The sequence below is a fragment of the Moschus berezovskii genome, chromosome 18, assembly GCF_049115385.1.
Source record: "Moschus berezovskii isolate FMDL1 chromosome 18, NW_MosBer_1.0, whole genome shotgun sequence".
Taxonomy (NCBI): domain Eukaryota; kingdom Metazoa; phylum Chordata; class Mammalia; order Artiodactyla; family Moschidae; genus Moschus; species Moschus berezovskii.
In genome coordinates, this window is record NC_142477.1 from 38,819,673 (window position 1) to 38,839,383 (window position 19,711).

The following is a 19,711-nucleotide window of genomic DNA, read 5'->3' on the forward strand; positions in this document are numbered from 1 at the left end:
GAACTTACATCAGATATATTCATTAAAAAAAAGTGGTTTCTTATTCACATGGAAAATTTTCTCTTATCTAAAATTTTTTAAATCCCTCACACCTTAAACCTATACTAAAATAGCAAAGAAAGAATCAATTCCAATCCTTAATTTACCACAGCCTATTTCTAAGTACAGGACTCCTACATAAAAACAACAGTAACAAAATCTATCTTTATTAAGATACTGAAGGTTCCTCCTGGCACAACCCAGATCTAGAATAATAAACTGCATTTAATTTATACTTGGCCAAGGAATTTTGAATAAACTCGTGAAATCTATATTCCTTAAAAATGAAAGAACTGAATTTTAATATCAACTTTTGAGCGGAACGCTATCAAATGATCTTTAAATTATTTTATCAAAAATAAATTTTCAATTTTTTTAAAAAAATTCAAATCTTCAGTTAAAAATTTTCAACTATAGCAAGTATAAAAATTACCAAATATAATTTCTTTTGAAAAATATAATAATATCCATCATATGCCTAAGGAATACTACAGTTCTTAACATTTTATAAACAAATGCTGAAAAGTCAACATAAAAATTTTCAACCACAATCAAAGAATCAGTATTTATTCTTTTGTTCACTTAAAAATGATTGCTGACTGTTTATAATAGCCAGGACATGAAAGCAACCTAGATGTCCATCAGCAGATGAATGGATAAGAAAGCTGTGGTACATATACACAATGGAATATTACTCAGCCATTAAAAAGAATGCATTTGAATCAGTTCTAATGAGGTGGATGAAACCAGAGCCTATTATACAGAGTGAAGTAAGCCAGAAAGAAAAACACCAATACAGTATACTAATGCATATATATGGAATTTAGAAAGAAGGGAACGATAACCCTGTATACGAGACAGCAAAAGAGACACAGATGTATTGAACAGTCTTTTGGACTCTGTGGGCGGTGGCTGCGCGGGCGCAAGAGGGCTGAAAGGAGCTACTCCACGATCAAGGTCAGGAGGCACGGCCTTGAGGAGATACCCCTCATCCAAGGTAAGGTGCAGCGGCTGCGCTTTCTTGGAGCAGCTGTAAAGAGATATCCCAAGCCCAAGGTAAGAGAAACCCAAATAAGACGGTAGGTATTGCGAGGGGCCATCAGAGGGCAGACACACTGAAATCATAATCACAGGAAACTAGTCGATCTGATCACATGGACCACAGCCGAATGTGGTCCCTGGAGAAGGGAATGGCAAACCACTTCAGTATACTTGCCTTGAGAACCCCATGAACAGTATCCAAGGGCAAAATGATAGGATACTGAATGAGGAATTCCCCAGGTCGGTAGGTGCCCAGTATGCTACTGGAGATCAGTGGAGAAATAACTCTAGAAGGAATAAAGGGATGGAGCAAAAGCAAAACCAATACCCGGTTGTGGATGTGACCGGTGATAGAAGCAAGGTCCGGTGCTGTAAAGAGCAATATTGCATAGGAACCTGGAATGTTAGGTCCATGAATCAAGGCAAATTGGAAGTGGTCAAACAGGAGATGGCAAGAGTGAACATAGACATTCTAGGAATCAGTGAATTAAAATGGACTGGAATGGGTGAATTTAACTCAGATGACCATTGTATCTACTACTGTGGGCAGGAATCCCTTAGAAGAAATGGAGTAGCCATCATGGTCAACAAAAGAGTCCGAAATGCAGTACTTGGATGCAATCTTAAAAATGACAGAATGATTTCTGTTCGTTTCCAAGGCAAACCATTCAATATTACAGTAATCCAGGCCTATGCCCCAACCAGTAACGCTGAAGAAGCCGAAGTTGAACGGTTCTATGAAGACCTACAAGACCTTTTAGAACTAACACCCAAAAAAGATGTCCTTTTCATTCTAGGGGACTGGAATGCAAAAGTAGGAAGTCAAGAAACACCTGGAGTAACAGGCAAATTTGGCCTTGGAGCATGGAATGAAGCAGGGCAAAGGCTAATAGAGTTTTGTCAAGAGCGCACTGGTCATAGCAAACACCCTCTTCCAACAACACAAGAGAAGACTCTACACATGGACATCACCAGATGGTCAACACCGAAATCAGATTGATTATATTCTTTAGAAGCTGTATACAGTTAGCAAAAACAAGACCAGGAGCTGACTGTGGCTCAGATCATGAACTCCTTATTGCGAAATTCAGACTGAAATTGAAGAAAGTAGGGAAAACCACTAGACCATTCAGATATGACCTCAATCAAATTCTTTATACAGTGGAAGTGAGAAATAGATTTAAGGGACTAGATCTTATAGATAGAGTGCCTGATGAACTCTGGACGGAGGTTCGTGACACTGTACAGGAGACAGGGACCAAGACCATCCCCATGGAAAAGAAATGCAAACAAGCAAAATGGCTGTCTAAGGAGGGCTTACAAATAGCTGTGAAACGAAGAGAAGCGAAAAGCAAAGGAGAAAAGGAATGATATAAGCATTTGAATGCAGAGTTCCAAAGAATAGCAAGGAGAGATAAGAAAGCCTTCCTCAGTGATCAATGCAAAGAAATAGAGGAAAACAACAGAATAGGAAAAACAAGAGATCTCTTCAAGAAAATTAGAGATTCCAAGGGAACATTTCAGGCAAAGATGGGCTCAATAAAGGACAGAAATGGTATGGACCTAACAGAAGCAGAAGATATTAAGAAGAGGTGGCAAGAATACACAGAAGAACTGTACAAAAAAGATCTTCACGACCAGGATAGTCACAATAAGATGATCACTGACCTAGAGCCAGACATCTCAGAATGTGAAGTCAAGTGGGCCTTAGAAAGCATCACTACAAACAAAGCTAGTGGAGGTGATGGAATTCCAGTTGAGCTATTCCAAATCTTGAAAGATGTGAAAGTGCTGCACTCAATATGCCAGCAAATTTGGAAAACTCAGCAGTGGCCACAGGACTGGAAAAGGTCAGTCTTCATTCCAATCCCAAAGAAAGGCAATGCCAAAGAAGGCTCCACACAATTGCACTCATCTCACATGCTAGTAAAGTCATGCTCAAAATTCTCCAAGCCAGGCTTCAGCAATATGTGAACCATGAACTCCCAGATGTTCAAAAGCAGATTTTAGAAAAGGCAGAGGCACCAGAGATCAAATTGCCAACTTCCGCTGGATCATGGAGAAAGCAAGAGAGTTCCAGAAAAATATCTATTTCTGCTTCATTGACTATGCCAAAGCCTTTGACTGTGTGGATCACAATAAACTGTGGAACATTCTGAAAGAGATGGGAATCCCAGACCACCTGACCTGCCTCTTGAGAAACCTGTATGCAGGTCAGGGAGCAACAGTCAGAACTGTACATGGAACAACAGACTGGTTCCAAATAGGAAAAGGAGTACGTCAAGGCTGTATATTGTCACCTTGCTTATTTAACTTATATGCAGAGTACATCATGAGGAACGCTGGGCTGGAAGAAGCACAAGCTGGAATCAAGATTGCTGGGAGAAATATCAATAACCTGAGATATGCAGATGACACTACCCTTATGGCAGAAAGTGAAGAGGAACTCAAAAGCCTCTTGATGAAAGTGAAAGAGGAGAGTGAAAAGGTTGGCTTGAGGCTCAACATTCAGAAAACAAAGATCATGGCATCTGGTCCCATCACTTCATGGGAAATAGAAGGAAAAACAGTGGAAACAGTGTCAGACTTTATTTTTTTGGGCTCCTAAATCACTGCGGATGCTGACTGCAGCCAGGAAATTAAAAGACGCTTACTCCTTGGAAGGAAAGTTATGACCAACCTTGATAGTATATTAAAAAGCAGAGACATTACTTTGCCAACAAAGGTCCGTCTAGTCAAGGCTATGGTTTTTTCCGTGGTCATGTATGGATGTGAGAGTTGGACTGTGAAGAAAGCTGATCGCCAAAGAATTGATGCTTTTGAACTATGGTGTTGGCGAAGACTCTTGAGAGTCCCTTGTACTGCAAGGAGATCCAACTAGTCCATTCTAAAGGAGATCAGTCCTGGGTGTTCATTGGAAGGACTGCTGCTAAAGCTGAAACTCCAATACTTTGGCCACCTCATGCGACGAGTTGACTCACTGGAAAAGACTCTGATGCTAGGAAATGTTGGGGGCGGGAGGAGAAGGGGATGACCGAGAATGAGATGGCTGGATGGCATCACCGACTCTGTGGACATGAGTTTGAGTGAACTCCGGGAAATGGTGATGGACAGGGAGGCCTGGTGTGCTGTGATTCATGGGGTCGTGGAGAGTCGGACACGACTGAGTGACTGAACTGAACTGAACTGGGAGAGGGTGAGGGCGGGATGATATGGGAGAATGGCACTGAAACATGTAAAATATCATATGATAAATGAATCACCAGTCCAGGTTTGATGCATGATACTGGGTGCTCGGGGCTGGTGCACTGGGATGACCCAGAGGGATGGGATGGGGAGGGAGGTGGGAGGGGGGTTCAGGATGAGGAACACATGTACACTCATGGCGGATTCAAGTCAATGTATGGCAAAACCAATATTGTAAAGTAAAATAAATTAATTAATTTTTCAAAAAATGTTGCTGAATATCTAAGAATTTAGAGAACCAAGGAGGTGTTATGGGTTGGAACTCTGTTCCCTCCAAAATCATACGTTGTCTCAACACCCAGTACTTCATAATGTAATCTTATCTGGGAATAGGGCTTTCACAGTTTTAACTGGTTAAATTAAGTAAAGGCTTACTGGAATGGGGTGGGCCCCTAATCTTACTAGTGTCCTTATAAACAGGGAAAATTTGGACACAGACAGGCACACAGGGAGAATATCATGTGAATATGAAGACAGAGATCTACAAGCTAAGGAACATCAAAGATTGTCAGTTAACTATCAGAAGACCGGAGATGTGGTACAAATTTCCCTATAGCCCTCTAAAGGAACCAACCATGATGACACCTTGATCTTGGACTTTAGCCCCCAGAGCTCTGAGACAAAAAATTTCTGTTGTTTAAACCACCCAGTTCATGCACTTTGTTATGGCAGCCCCAGGAAACTACCAGAGAAGGCTTCCCTGAAGAAATCTCACTTGTATTGAGAACTGAAAATGAAGTAGGAATTAGTGAAAGAGAACGGAGAAAAGAGGGTTCCAAGAATCTGGGAACACCACACTCAAAAACAGAACAAAGAAAGCAATGAACATAATGTTTAAGAGCAGGGGTCGGCAAACCAGATCCAATCCAGTCCACCATCTGTTCTTATCTGAACATATCCACTGCTCATTCATATTGAGTATGGTTGCTTTCATGCTAAAGCAGCCAGTGATGCAGTTGCAACAGAGAGCATACGGCAGAGAAAGCCTAAAATAGTTACTCTCTGGCCCTTGACAGAAAAAGGGCCTGTCCCTATAAAAGCACAAACTAGAGTCAGACTGCCTGGCTCCATCACTAACGTGGGAAACTTACCCTCTCTGTGTCTCATTTTCCTTTACAGAAACAAGGACAAAAAACCTCCCTTATAAGGTTGTTTTGAGAATTGAATGTACTAATACACATAAAGTGCTTAGAAAGGCACAGGCAAATACGTCCATAAGTCACTATACTTGTTTGCCTACATGTTTGCTATTATCATCACCATTAATAAGTTTGAGAAACCAAAGTTGACCAGTGTTAGGAAGACTTTAGGGGATTGAGATAAGGCTGAAGAACTAAACATGAGTCAAATCATTTTCTGACTGGCCACATTACATCTTGGAGAATACTCTAACATGAATGAAAGCCTTTAGTATAAGGTTTTAAGCTGAAGAATAACATTATTGGAATAGCATATTTTCACAGAAGAGCAAAATCTGAGGTGACTACATTCTTTTTTAAAATCAACTAAATTATTAAACCAGAGAAGGCAATGGCAAGCCACGCCAGTACTCTTGCCTAGAAAATCCCATGGATGGAGCAGCCTGGTAGGCTGCAGTCCGTGGGGTCGCTAAGGGTCGGACACGACTGAGCGACTTCACTTTCACTTTTCACTTTCACACATTGGAGAAGGAAATGGCAACCCACTCCAGTGTTCTTGCCTGGAGAATCCCAGGGCCGGGGGAGCCTGGTGGGCTTCCGTCTATGGGGTCACACAGAGTCAGACACGACTGGAGTGACTTAGCAGCAGCAGCAGCAAATTATTAAACAGCAAAATTTTGCACTTTGTTGCATTTTTGCATGTATATTATTGAAATTCACACTTTCAACAACTTTATGAGATTTGTTCAAATTATATGCATATTACAAGTGAGCAAAATGAAGTGCCTTATTAAGAGTATAGACAAGAAATAAAACTGAGGCATACAAACCCCCATGAATATTGTTCTCTAAGAGAAGGAAATGGCAACCCACTCCAGTGTTCTTGCCTGGAGAATCCCAGAGACGGGGCAGCCTGGTGGGCTGCCGTCTATGGGGTCGCAAAGGGTCGACCAACTGAAGTGACTTAGCAGCAGCAGAAGCCAAGAGGTTTCCAGACGTGATGGGATTACTTTGTGTCAAACATTCAGGAAAAAGGGCAACCTTTAATTGCAATTTTCATTTCTACTATGTCATGGTAACTATGTAACTTATCATTTAACTTTGGATACTTTTTAAGTCTCAACTTTTAACTATTAAAAGTTATCCCAGGACAACAAGCGTAAGCCTGCATTGTTAAATACATTCACCCTACATCTTTGTCAATTAGAAGATGGAGATGATATCTTACGAAGTTGAACTGCCAATGAGTCATCTGAATGGGTGAGAAATTCTTTAGAATTACACATCACCAGTTTTTCAATCTAAAGTCCATTAGTATGCTGTTAACACCACCACCAACAACAAAACCAACAGTGTATACAAAAAGTGATACATAAAACTTGATGACTACTGACTCCAGGATTTAAACTTGCTTACCTCCATAACATCTTCTAAAGTCTCTTCTGCATCTGCTTTCTCTGTCATCAATTTGGCTGCCTTAAAATAAGTTTTCATGAGTAGATAACCTCTTTTTGCGCCATTCCAGTATGACCGAGGAATTTCTACCAAGCCATACCCCAACAACAACACAAGAAGAAACAGACCCCATGTGTTTGCAGCTGCTATCCCAATTGTCTGAAGCTGGTTCCTTAGAAAGAGAAAACAAGCAGATAGCTGTGATAAATTTTTCTAACAAAAACGTAAAATGAAACTAACTAGTGTTAAAGGGTTTTTCAGAAAACAACTGCCCTACGATATAGATTCCATTTTATATGAAAAGTTTCAACCTTCAAATCTCAGCTTCTCTTTTAGTAACAGCAGATAATCTGTGTTGTAAGGAAAAGTTAGAGTGTGACTGCAGAAATAGACACAGCAAGCACCGCTTCTATTAGTTAAAATTAGAATCTTTGGAAAATTCATGGCAAAAATTATCCTGAAGAAAATACATTTTTCATTAGGCATTTTCTTATTTAATATTAACCATGAGAAGATTGAAAAGAATTTTAAGCCTGAAAAATTTTGTTTTGAAACAGACACACACAAACCTCAAGAATCCAACAGTAAAGATTATCACTGCTACTCTCTTTCTAAACTTTTCAGATATGACTCTTTATATATATCAGTGTAACACATTACAAGCATAACACAGATTTCAACTTTACTGCAATGATAAATCTAAAGTTAAAGAGAACTATGCCCTCATATTATAACCAGAACAAAAGAAAATATTCACAACTTACAATGAAAAATAAATCTAGGTATTTAGTCATACACAAAATTTTAAAGTCTATGTAAAAATCATGAGTTAATACTTTAACATAGCTCTTTGATAAAACATCAGTCCCTTGTTTAATACGTATATTCAAAGATGTTATTCCATATTTTCCTTCTCAGTAATATGATTATAATATTCTTTTGGGGGAACACATAAAACACGTCATGGTAGGTTTCCCAATAAAATGTTCGCTTGCATATGATATAAAATTTAATTTTAAAAAATGCACATTGTTCTGTACACAGAAACAATGTTAAGAACACGGTTTATCTTACCATTCTAGGTGCAAGTGTGGGTTGACAGCTACATAAATTAAAAATGCTCCAAAAATCAGCAAATAGGTGCCATAATAGATTGCATTCTCAATTAGTGCAGTTTTGATCTTCCCAGTGATGGAAAACCCTCCTGATCTTGCATATGACTGCATGAAAGGTAACAGAATCCTGGATGATTAGAAAAAAAATGATTAAGAAACACTTGACATGTCTGTATAATTTCAAAATACTGGAAACATCTAAATCTCAATTTTAATGTGTAGTTCTTCTCATGAATCAATATGATTTTGAGTAATAACACTGAACCAAACTATAATAGAGGGCTGAATATTTTTCTAACATTAAATTCTAGGGAGAGAAAAGCATATTCCTGGGAGCAAAAACAATGATCAACAGAGAGTACAACAGTACTCTCTGACTTACAAGGAATCTGGAAAAGGCCTTTAAAGCTTTTCTGAATTATTTAGATTACATCCAAAGAATAGTGAGGAATCATTTTCTTTAACTGAAGGGAGACATGACCAAACTTTTGTTTTCTATGGACTGATAAGGGTTCAACATGGAGAATGGGCTTACATGGAACAAAACTCTATTTAGAATGGGTAAGGGGTGGTGGTGTGGTAAGAAGCAGGAGAGAAGGGTGGTTGGCAGTATACTGATTTTGAAGTATAGGTAGGTTTAGTCCCTCAGTTGTTTGACTCTGGGAACCCCATGGACTGTAGCCCGCCAGGCTCCTCTGTCCATGGGCTTTCCAGGCAAGGATATTGCAGTAGATTGCCATTTCCTTCTTCAGAGGATCTTCCCGACCCAGGGATTGAATCCGGGTCTCCTTCATCACATGTAGACTATTTACCAACTGATTGAGTCACCAGGGAAGCCCTTCAGAATTCAGGAGAAAGAACAGAAATACAGACAGATTTGGAGTCATCACCATATCAACGGTATTGAAATAACATCAGTAGATGAGAGCTGGAAGGGTGTATATACATAGAATGAATGAAAAGGAAAGATCTGAGATTGACACCTCAAAAATATCAACTTTTAAATGAAAGGCAGACAAACAGAAGGAAAGGCCAACAAAGTAGACTGAGGGAACAGTCAAGAAATATGCAAGAAAACAAAGAAGTACCTGGAGAAGAAAGTGTTTGAAAGTGGAGAGAGGAAACAGCAAAATCAAAGGCTGCCAAGAGGTGAGTAAATTAAGAGCCTGTACATGTAAGTGAAGAAGGGAGGATAGAAAACAGGGTCCAATGGGTTGTGGAAAGAATAAGCAGTGAGCAAATGGAGACACAAAATGCAGACAATTCTAGAAGTTTGGCTACGTAGGATAAACTATGGTATATTAAAAAAGAACCCTTTACAGAAATTAAAAAAAAATAAGAATACTGAGACATACAACACAGAAGAGTCTTCCAAATATATGAGCAAAAAGAGAAGCAAAAAGGTACATACTGTGTAACTTCATATTTATATAAAGCTGAAAAAGCAGGCAAAACTAATCTATGGTAACAGAAGTCAGAATCATGTGTTACCTTTGGGGAAAGGGGTATGTGGGAAGCTTCTGGGGATATTGTTAATGTTCTATATCACAATCTGAGTGCTCATTATATGGGTGTACTCACTTTGAAGAAAAGTCAAACTAAATACAGTCTGTGGGATTTTTCTCTACTAATTTATACTTAAGTCTCTCTAAAAAAATACAGCAGTGATGAGTAGATCATCGAGGGGAAGACAGAATGTTGGAAAGGGTTCTGACTTGAGTTTTGTAACAAGAGTTGAAGGAAATAGGTCCATTATTTCAGGAAGAGGGATTAACTGTAAGAATGACTCTTACATTCCTGGAGGGAAGGAAAGAAAGGATAGGTAGATAGGTTTGTTGGTGAGAAGCTGAAAAGAACTGCCATCTGATGATTCATTTTTTTTTTCAGCCTCGCCAAAGCCAACCTAAATATGGGCACCAATTAGCGAAGGCAAAACAGGGGTCTGGCTGGTCCGAAGAAGGGAAGCTGAGCTCCTGACCTCCAGATCGTCGGCCAAAGACAGCTGGACGTGGACGCGGGACGCCAAGTCTGTGAACCTACGCTCCCAAGAAAACCAAACCACCCCAACACAGAAACCACAGCAACTGCCCTGATGACTCCTTTTTCACTGGATGGGAGAAAGTAAAGTCATCTGCAAGGAGAGAAGGTGGCTGTTTCTAGGATGTAAGACAGAGAGAGACACAATCACTGCTGAGGTTTGCAGTGAGTGGAAAGATTTGTTGTGGAGAATGAAGAGCAAACAGATGAGAAAATCAAAGGATCAAAGTTTGGCAATGCTGAAGAACTAGCCGAGTCCAATGTGCATGCTACAGGCATGCTACACTCTGCTCTGTGATTTTTCTCTTGCCATGTTCTCCACCTCCAGTTTACTTGTATTATATCTATTATAAAACGCTCAATAGGCAGTAGAAAAAGCATGAATGAGTCTGGAGCACAGCAGAAAGACAAAGCTATTATAGGGTAGGAAAAAAAAAAAGATTTGGAATGCATCACAGGTTAATGAAACCATGGCTATAATTACAGTTATTCAGGGAGAGTCAGATAACAAGATGACCAAAGATGGGACCCTTGGGAACACCAACATTTAGAAAATGGGCCACAGAAATGGAGCATATAAAGGAAATTCAGAAGTTTGCACTAAGCACACAGAAAACCAGGGGTTAATGATGACCTTAGAAAGAGACCAGTTTCACATAATAATGGGACTTGAAGAAAACTGAATTGAAGAAGGTCCAGAAAGAAGGCAGTAATGAAAATGAAATGGTGACAAGGAGAATTTTTTTGTCTCTGTTTTCTATTTCTTGTTTATTTCTTTTCATTCCTTTTAAGATAAGACAGACCTGAATGAGGAGAGAAAGCATATAGACTTAAGGGAAAATATGACATAAATAAGCCCTAAAATATGAAAGTTCACTGAATAATCACTTTTTAAAATTTAGCCAAAATATCAAAAATTTTATCCTTCACCACCACTTACCATGTTAAAAATTGTGAAGTCCAATATACTACCCTCCAGAAAATTGGCATGATTCCATCAGGAATGTAACTCCATGGCTTGAAACACGGATGCTGGCTATTTAATAACAATTTAAAGCCAATTAATCAAATGCTACTTAAATGAATTGCACAATTAATTTGTGTTGGCAAAGTTCCCTTACATTCAGCTTTAAATTATGGATTCTAACTTGTAAAATTTTATAGAAAATTAAAATTCAAAACTGTCAAAAAACACACAAAGGGAACAAAATTGTTTTAAGGAGGAATGTGTTTAAATTTTCAATGTAAGTCTCTGAATAAAAAGAGGACATAATGTACTAATAGCCTAATGAAGTGACAGCTTTAAAAGTAAATGCATTATGAAATCAAACTCTTAAGATGATTACCTTTAAAATATAAAGGGCTGGTTATGGTGGCAAGAAAAAAAAGGTATTAGGTGATTAAGTCCTAGAAACTGGAACCCTAACTTATCAGTCACTATAGCATATGTCCTATGGAGACAGATGCCAGCATCTATACATAATTCTGTTTGAATTTTCTGAAAACATGTGTATCTGACCATAGATTCTTTCAGTAATTGTCAGCATTCCTAAATTGTAAAGCTATTCTTTAGTCCAAGGGCTTCCAACAATCCTCAGTGGTGTTTCAAAAGGGAATAACTACTACATTTAAAATTCACCCTTATCTAGCTTTGATTTAAAAAATAAATAACTAAAAGCTGCATAAAGAAGTATGTAATACTACTTAAAGCACTGGTAAAAGCTACAGCCAATACTTACTAGTTTTTTACTGGCAAGTTTGATGTGAATTCAACATAAACTTTTGATAATCTGAACTTCATTCTCAGTCTAAAACCATAATGTTTTTAAAGGATGCAACATATCAAAGGAATATCCTATGTACTGAATAACCTCCTCTTCCCTCATTCAGTTCAGTTCAGTCGCTCAGTCGTGTCCAATTCTTTGCGACCCCATGAATCACAGCACGCCAGGCCTCCCTGTCCATCACCAACTCCCGGAGTTCACTCAAACTCATGTCCACAGAGTCGGTGATGCCATCCAGCCATCTCATTCTCTGTCGTCCCCTTCTCCTCCAGCCCCCAATCCCTCCCAGCATCAGAGTCTTTTCCAGTGAGTCAACTCGTCGCATGAGGTGGCCAAAGTATTGGAGTTTCAGCTTCAGCATCAGTCCTTCCAATGAACACCCAGGATTGATCTCCTTTAGAATGGACTGGCTGGACCTCCTTGCAATCCAAGGGACTCTCAAGAGTCTTCTCCAACACCACAGTTCAAAAGCATCAGTTCTTCGGCGATCAGTTTTCTTCACAGTCCAACTCTCACATCCATACATGACCACGGGAAAAACCATAGCCTTGACTAGACAGACCTTGGTTGGCAAAGTAATGTCTCTGCTTTTTAATATGCTATCTAAGTTGGTCACACTTTCCTTCCAAGGAGTAGGCGTCTTTTAATTTCATGGCTGCAATCAGCATCCGCAGTGATTTTGGAGCCCCAAAAAATAAAGTCTGACACTGTTTCCACTGTTTCCCCATCTATTTCCCATGAAGTGATAGGACCAGATGCCATGATCTTTGTTTTCTGAATGTTGAGCTTCAAGCGAACTTTTTCACTCTCCTCTTTCACTTTCATCAAGAGGCTTTTGAGTTCCTCTTCACTTTCTGCCATAAGGGTAGTGTCATCTGCATATCTCAGGTTATTGATATTTCTCCCAGCAATCTTGATTCCAGTTTGTGCTTCTTCCAGCCCAGCGTTCCTCATGACGTACTCTGCCTAGACGTTAAATAAGCAGGGTGACAATATACAACCCTGACATACTCCTTTTCCTATTTGGAACCAGTCTGTTGTTCCATGTCCAGTTCTAACTGTTGCTCCCTGACCTGCATACAGGTTTCTCAAGAGGCAGGTCAGGTGGTCTGGTGTTCCCATCTCTTTCAGAATGTTCCACAGTTTATTGTGATCCACACAGTCAAAGGCTTTGGCATAGTCAATGAAGCAGAAATAGATGTTTTTCTGGAACTCTCTTGCTTTCTCCATGATCCAGCAGATGTTGGCAATTTGATCTCTGGTGCCTCTGCCTTTTCTAAAACCTGCTTTTGAACATCTGGGAGTTCACGGTTCACGTATTGCTGAAGCCTGGCTTGGAGAATTTTGAGCATGACTTTACTAGCATGTGAGATGAGTGCAACTGTGCGGTAGTTTGAGCATTCTTTGGCATTGCCTTACTTTGGGACTGGAATGAAGACTGACCTTTTCCAGTCCTGTGGCCACTGCTGAGTTTTCCAAATTTGCTGGCATATTGAGTGAAGCACTTTCATAGCATCATCATTCAGGATTTGAAATAGCTCAACTGGAATTCCATCACCTCCACTAACTTTGTTCATAGTGATGCTTTCTAAGGCCCACTTGACTTCACATTCTGAGATGTCTGGCTCTAGGTCAGTGATCACACCATCGTGATTATCTCGGTGGTGAAGATCTTTTTTGTACAGTTCTTCTGTGTATTCTTGCCACCTCTTCTTAATATCTTCTGCTTCTGTTAGGTCCATACCATTTCTGTCCTTTATCGAGCCCATTTTTGCATGAAATGTTCCCTTGGTATCTCTAATTTTTGAAGAGATCTCTTGTTTTTCCTATTCTGTTGTTTTCCTCTATTTCTTTGCATTGATCGCTTAATTAGGAAAACAAGAAAATGCACACCCTATTTTTTTTTACTGGAGAGGAAAAACAGCTTTTGGGAATCTATTCTTAGTAAGGCACCAAAAAAATCAGGTCCTCTCCAAGTTTCTATTAGCATCTACTGAGAGGTCTTGAATGCCAATAAATATTTTAAATGTATTAAAGATTAAAATTTAAATAGGATACAGGTAATGAAAAGTCTATTAGCAAAGGAGGAAGAAGGGAGATGAGTAGAGAATGAGGATAAACTTATAAATATAAAATCCAGATGGTAAAACTGACAGTTTTTAAACAAATTGCCCCCACAACTTTTTTTAAAAAGTAAGGAAGTACCTTGGAACCGGGGTGGCAGTTGCATACAATCCTGTCACGTTGCTGCCCTCAGGAGGGCTTGAGTTTGCAGCAGCATGTTTGCACCGGTTGTATATTGTCTAAAGCAATAAAGGCATGGTTTAAAAATGAAAACCAAAAAGTTACCAAGTACTTAAGGGATACTGGAATGTATCAAGCTCTTTACTGGAAATTACCTTCCTGGCCATGCTTTTTAGTAATCTAATTCATACAATAACACTTGCTTAAAATATAAGTTAACTTTTACACAACTGAGCGGTCTTAAAAACATATCTCAAACATACTGTCTGATTACAACTGCCTTTTAAATTGTGAAAATTAGTTTCGCCTCTTACCGTACTAACATCCAGAGGGAGTATGAAGACAATCAGAAAGCAGAGATACCAAGCTAGCAGTGTTCCAACAATGACAAGTCTATGCTGCTTCTTAAAGTCTCCATATCGATGAAGTAGGAATAACGCCAGGAAAAAGACAAAAACAATCTCGAGTCCCAGAGCTGCACCACTCATTATTCAATGTTTCCTCTGATTCACCAAAGTAATTCACATATAGGCCTGGATCATTTCTACAAGCCAAGAAGAAAAAAAATAAGGCAGTGTTAACATATGAAATGACCACTTGGAAATTTCCTAATTATTTTTTATTCATGTACTAATAAATTCTTTAGAAAACTGTCAGGCTTTACACCTGACTTTGAGTAAGATAAAAAGGATAAACCCTATTCTCAAGTACTTCTGTTTTTTAAAGCATATGTTGAAAATTTTGCATAAATTATATCTTTAGAAAAAAACTATTTTAGCAAAAATCACACTAGTTCCAAAAATTTTACAAAGTAAGAATACTAGATATGAACAGTTTGAATACAGTGTCACTTGGAGTTGTTCCTTAATATTATAAGTCCTAACAATATTTTAATGAGCTTCCCTGGTGGCTCAGAGGTTAAAGCGTCTGCCTCCAACGCGGGAGACCCGGGTTCAATCCCTGGGTCGGGAAGATCTCCTGGAGAAGGAAACGGTAACCCACTCCAGTATTCTTGCCTGGAGAATCCCATGGACGGAGAAGCCTGGTAGGCTACAGTCCACGGGGTCGCAAAGAGTCGGACACGACTGAGCGACTGAACGGAACGGAACAATATTTTATATAAATACACTATTGACTGATTAGTGTATTTATCTACAAAATTAGATATTTTGTAAAATAAAGGTTTCTAAGATTCGGACACGACTGAGCGACTGGACTGAACTGAACTGAAGTCATTCATAATCATTACTTCAGATTTTCTAAAAGAGGGAGGGAGAAACAGAAAGAGAAAGACCATTTGAAAGTAACATTTCCTTTGTTTGAAGCAGTATTTTTCTTTCATATGAATCTTGTCTAACTTTCAGGACCTGAAATTCTTATTCATCTCCTGTGTCACAAAATATACTTATCTTTTCCATCTATCTATATAAATCTTATTGTCTTTAAAGTTACTTCACCTATTTTATAGGCAGAAAAAATTATCAATGTTTAGTGAATAAAGTTATACATTTGAAAATATTTTAATTATAAATGTTGATGACACAGACATCAGAAAATGGCTTATTTGATATCTCTCTACTCTTATAAAATAATTTATCTTTACTAACTGAAGACAATATATGTGCTTTCCACCTCTGTAAAATAAATGTCAGGCATTTCTAGTTGTCTGCAGACTAACTACAATATCCCAAGGAAAAATTAATATCTTAACATAGAGAATCAGTATCATGATGCAACCCACCAAAATAAAATAAAGTAGAACCAATAAAATATGTCAAATTAACAAACATTCCCAACCAAAGCTAGTTATTAAAAGAATAAAGTCTGAGTACTTTACAGGCTAAATTTAAATTTATATAAGAAGTACTCTTATATGGAATATCACAAATGAAAATCACATTTAATAAACTATTTACTTCATTATTTCTTTATATTATTGAAGTAGTTTCCTTCCATCCCTCTATGGATTTCAACCAATATTTTCATTCTTAAGTATCTAAAATAGAACCCATTTGTCATTCTCTATCTCCATTTCCTCTATATTTTACTTCAAAGCACTTATCTACCTGATACAATGTATGTTCTTTATTGTTTCCCTGTAAAAACCCCCACCACACACACATAAACACACACTCTCTCTCTCCATGAGAGCAGAGGGCAGGCATGCTCAGTTGTGTCTTGACTCTGCAACCCCACGAACTGTAGCCCACCAGGCTCCTCTGTCCATGGATTTTTCCAGGCAAGAATACTGGAGTGGGTAGCCATTTCATACTCCAGGGGATCTTCCTGACCTAGGGATCGAACCCAAGTCTCTTGCATCTTTTGTACTGGCAGGCAGATTCTTTACCACTGCGTCACCTGGGAAGCCCCATGAGAGCAGAGACTCCACTGTTTTAATCAGTACTGTACCCCATGTCTATATTATAGTGTCTGGCATAGAGTTGCTATTCAAAAAATATCTGTCAAGTGAATAAGTAAATGAATAAAAAACATTACTGTATACTATAGTACATACACTATTTTTTTTATTACAGCTGACTTCAAAGGTAACATAACACCCACTATTATCTCCAAAATTGATTTTACATATATTTATTACAACTCAAGGGCTTCCCTGAGGGCTTCCCTCAAGGGCTCAGTGGTAAAGAATCTTCCTGCCAATGCAGGAGTGAAGTGAAAGTTACTCAGTCGTGTGACTCTTTGCAACCCCAGGGACTATCAGTCTATGGAATTCTCCAGGCCAGAATACTGGAGTGGGTAGCCTTTCCCTTCCCCAGGGGATCTTCCATGTAGGTTTAACCACTAGACTGGGAAGATCCCCTGGAGAAGGAAATGGCAACCCACTCTAGTCTTCTTGCCTGGGAATTCCCAAGGACAGAGGAGACTGGGAAGGTACAGTCAGTCCATGGGGGTCACAAAAGACTCAAACATGACTTAGCAACTATACAATATTACAACTCAAAAGGCTTAAAATTCTGCTCATTGCTAACGACTACTCAAAATTTCAAATTTCAATATCAAAGGAAAATCTTGTATCATTACAGTATGCCAAATCTTATTTTTAAGCCAAGAATAGATTAAGTAACAGCCAGAAGAAGAATATGCTGATGAAAAGCATTACATCTTTAAGATACAGCTCTTTTAAGAAAAAAAAATTATTCAGTGTGAATTTACTTAATATAATTATCATATGAAAATCCTCTTGTGGTTTGACTTAGATATTTCTTTTGCCTGAAATTCTTCAACACAAGGAATATGACAACCGTAGGAAAAAAGAATGAATATCAGAGATAAGCAAAGAGATGCTAAAGCATGGCAGAATGAAATGATAGAGTGTTACTGAAGTATAAGAAATGATATTTGTTAAGATTATTTAATAACATTAGAAAACTACCATAACATTAACAGAAAAACTAGATTCATGCATTTTTACATAATATGCATAAAAATAAGAATGAATGAACAACAATGAAATACGTGGAGACCTTAATAATAGTTAGGTTCAGTTCAGTTCAGTTCCGTTCAGTTCAGTCACTCAGTCGTGTCCGACTCTCCGCGACCCCATGAATCACAGCACGCCAGGCTTCCCTGTCCATCACCAACTCCTGGAGTTCACTTAAACTCATGTCCACAGAGTCAGTGATGCCATCCAGCCATCTCATCCTCGGTCGTCCCCTTCTCCTCCCGCCCCAACCTTTCCTAGCATCAATCTTTTCCAGTGAGTCAACTCATCGCATGAGGTGGCCAAAGTATTGCAGTTTCAGTTTTAGCATCAGTCCTTCCAATGAACACCCAGGACTGATCTCCTTTAGAATGGACTGGTTGGATCTCCTTGCAATCCAAGGGACTCTCAAGAGTCTTCTCCAACACCACAGTTCAACAGCATCAGTTCTTCGGCGATCAGCTTTCTTCACAGTCCAACTCTCACATCCATACATGACCACGGAAAAAACCATAGCCTTGACTAGATGGACCTTTGTTAGCAAAGTAATGTCTCTGCTTTTTAATATACTATCAAGGTTGGTCATAACTTTCCTTCCAAGGAGCAAGCGTCTTTTAATTTCATGGCTGCAATCAGCATCCGCAGTGATTTTGGAGCCCAAAAAAATAAAGTCTGACACTGTTTCCACTGTTTTTCCATCTATTTCCCATGAAGTGATGGGACCAGATGCCATGATCTTTGTTTTCTGAATGTTGAGCCTCAAGCCAACCTTTTCACTCTCCTCTTTCACTTTCATCAAGAGGCTTTTGAGTTCCTCTTCACTTTCTGCCATAAGGGTAGTGTCATCTGCATATCTCAGGTTATTGATATTTCCCCAGCAATCTTGATTCCAGCTTGTGCTTCTTCCAGCCCAGCGTTCCTCATGATGTACTCTGCATATAAGTTAAATAAGCAAGGTGACAATATACAGCCTTGATGTACTCCTTTTCCTATTTGGAACCAGTCTGTTGTTCCATGTACAGTTCTGACTGTTGCTTCCTGACCTGCATACAGGTTTCTCAAGAGGCAGGTCAGGTGGTCTGGGATTCCCATCTCTTTCAGAATGTTCCACAGTTTATTGTGATCCACACAGTCAAAGGCTTTGGCATAGTCAATGAAGCAGAAATAGATATTTTTCTGGAACTCTCTTGCTTTCTCCATGATCCAGCAGAAGTTGGCAATTTGATCTCTGGTGCCTCTGCCTTTTCTAAAACCTGCTTGAACATCTGGAAGTTCACGGTTCACATATTGCTGAAGCCTGGCTTGGAAAATTTTGAGCATGACTTTACTAGCATGTGAGATGAGTGCAATTGTGCGGTAGTTTGAGCATTCTTGGGCATTGCCTTTCTTTGGGATTGGAATGAAGACTGACCTTTTCCAGTCCTGTGGCCACTGCTGAGTTTTCCAAATCTGCTGGCATATTGAGTGCAGCACTTTTACAGCATCATCTTTCAAGATCTGAAATAGTTCAACTGGAATTCCATCACCTCCACTAGCTTTGTTCGTAGTGATGCTTTCTAAGGCCCACTTGACTTCACATTCCAAGATGTCTGGCTCTAGGTCAGTGATCATATTATCGTGACTATCCTGGTCGTGAAGATCTTTTTTGTACAGTTCTTCTGTGTATTCTTGCCACCTCTTCTTAATATCTTCTGCTTCTGTTAGGTCCATACCATTTCTGTCCTTTATCGAGCCCATCTTTGCATGAAATGTTCCCTTGGAATCTCTAATTTTCTTGAAGAGATCTCTTGTTTTTCCTATTCTGTTGTTTTCCTCTATTTCTTTGCACTGATCACTGAGGAAGGCTTTCTTATCTCTCCTTGCTATTCTTTGGGCCGAGAGGAGCACCTCCACGTTCAAGGCCTTGAGGAGATAACCCTCATCCAAGGTAAGGTGCAGCGGCTGTGCTTTCTTGGAGCAGCTCTGAAGAGATATCCCACGCCCAAGGTAAGAGAAACCTAAATAAGACGGTAGGTATTGCGAGGGGCCATCAGAGGGCAGACACACTGAAATCATAATCACAGGAAACTAGTCGATCTGATCACATGGACCACAGCCGAATGTGGTCCCTGGAGAAGGGAATGGCAAACCACTTCAGTATACTTGCCTTGAGAACCCCATGAACAGTAT

General features: G+C 39.2%; 1 protein-coding gene across 3 annotated transcripts in view; it reads right to left on the bottom strand.

Annotated features, from left to right (window-relative positions):
- The window catches only part of LMBRD2 (LMBR1 domain containing 2), a 62,231-nt gene that overhangs the window by 31,425 nt on the left and 11,095 nt on the right, over positions 1-19,711 (bottom strand). For all 3 annotated transcript variants that reach the window (XM_055422176.2, XM_055422174.2, XM_055422175.2), the window contains exons 2-6: positions 14,415-14,644; positions 14,062-14,159; positions 11,013-11,108; positions 7,995-8,162; positions 6,882-7,092 (exon numbers count right to left, since the gene is read on the bottom strand). In XM_055422176.2, the coding sequence (XP_055278151.1) occupies positions 6,882-7,092; positions 7,995-8,162; positions 11,013-11,108; positions 14,062-14,159; positions 14,415-14,588 (747 nt within the window). In that variant the 5' untranslated portion in view covers positions 14,589-14,644. The remainder of the gene's footprint in view (positions 1-6,881; positions 7,093-7,994; positions 8,163-11,012; positions 11,109-14,061; positions 14,160-14,414; positions 14,645-19,711) is intronic.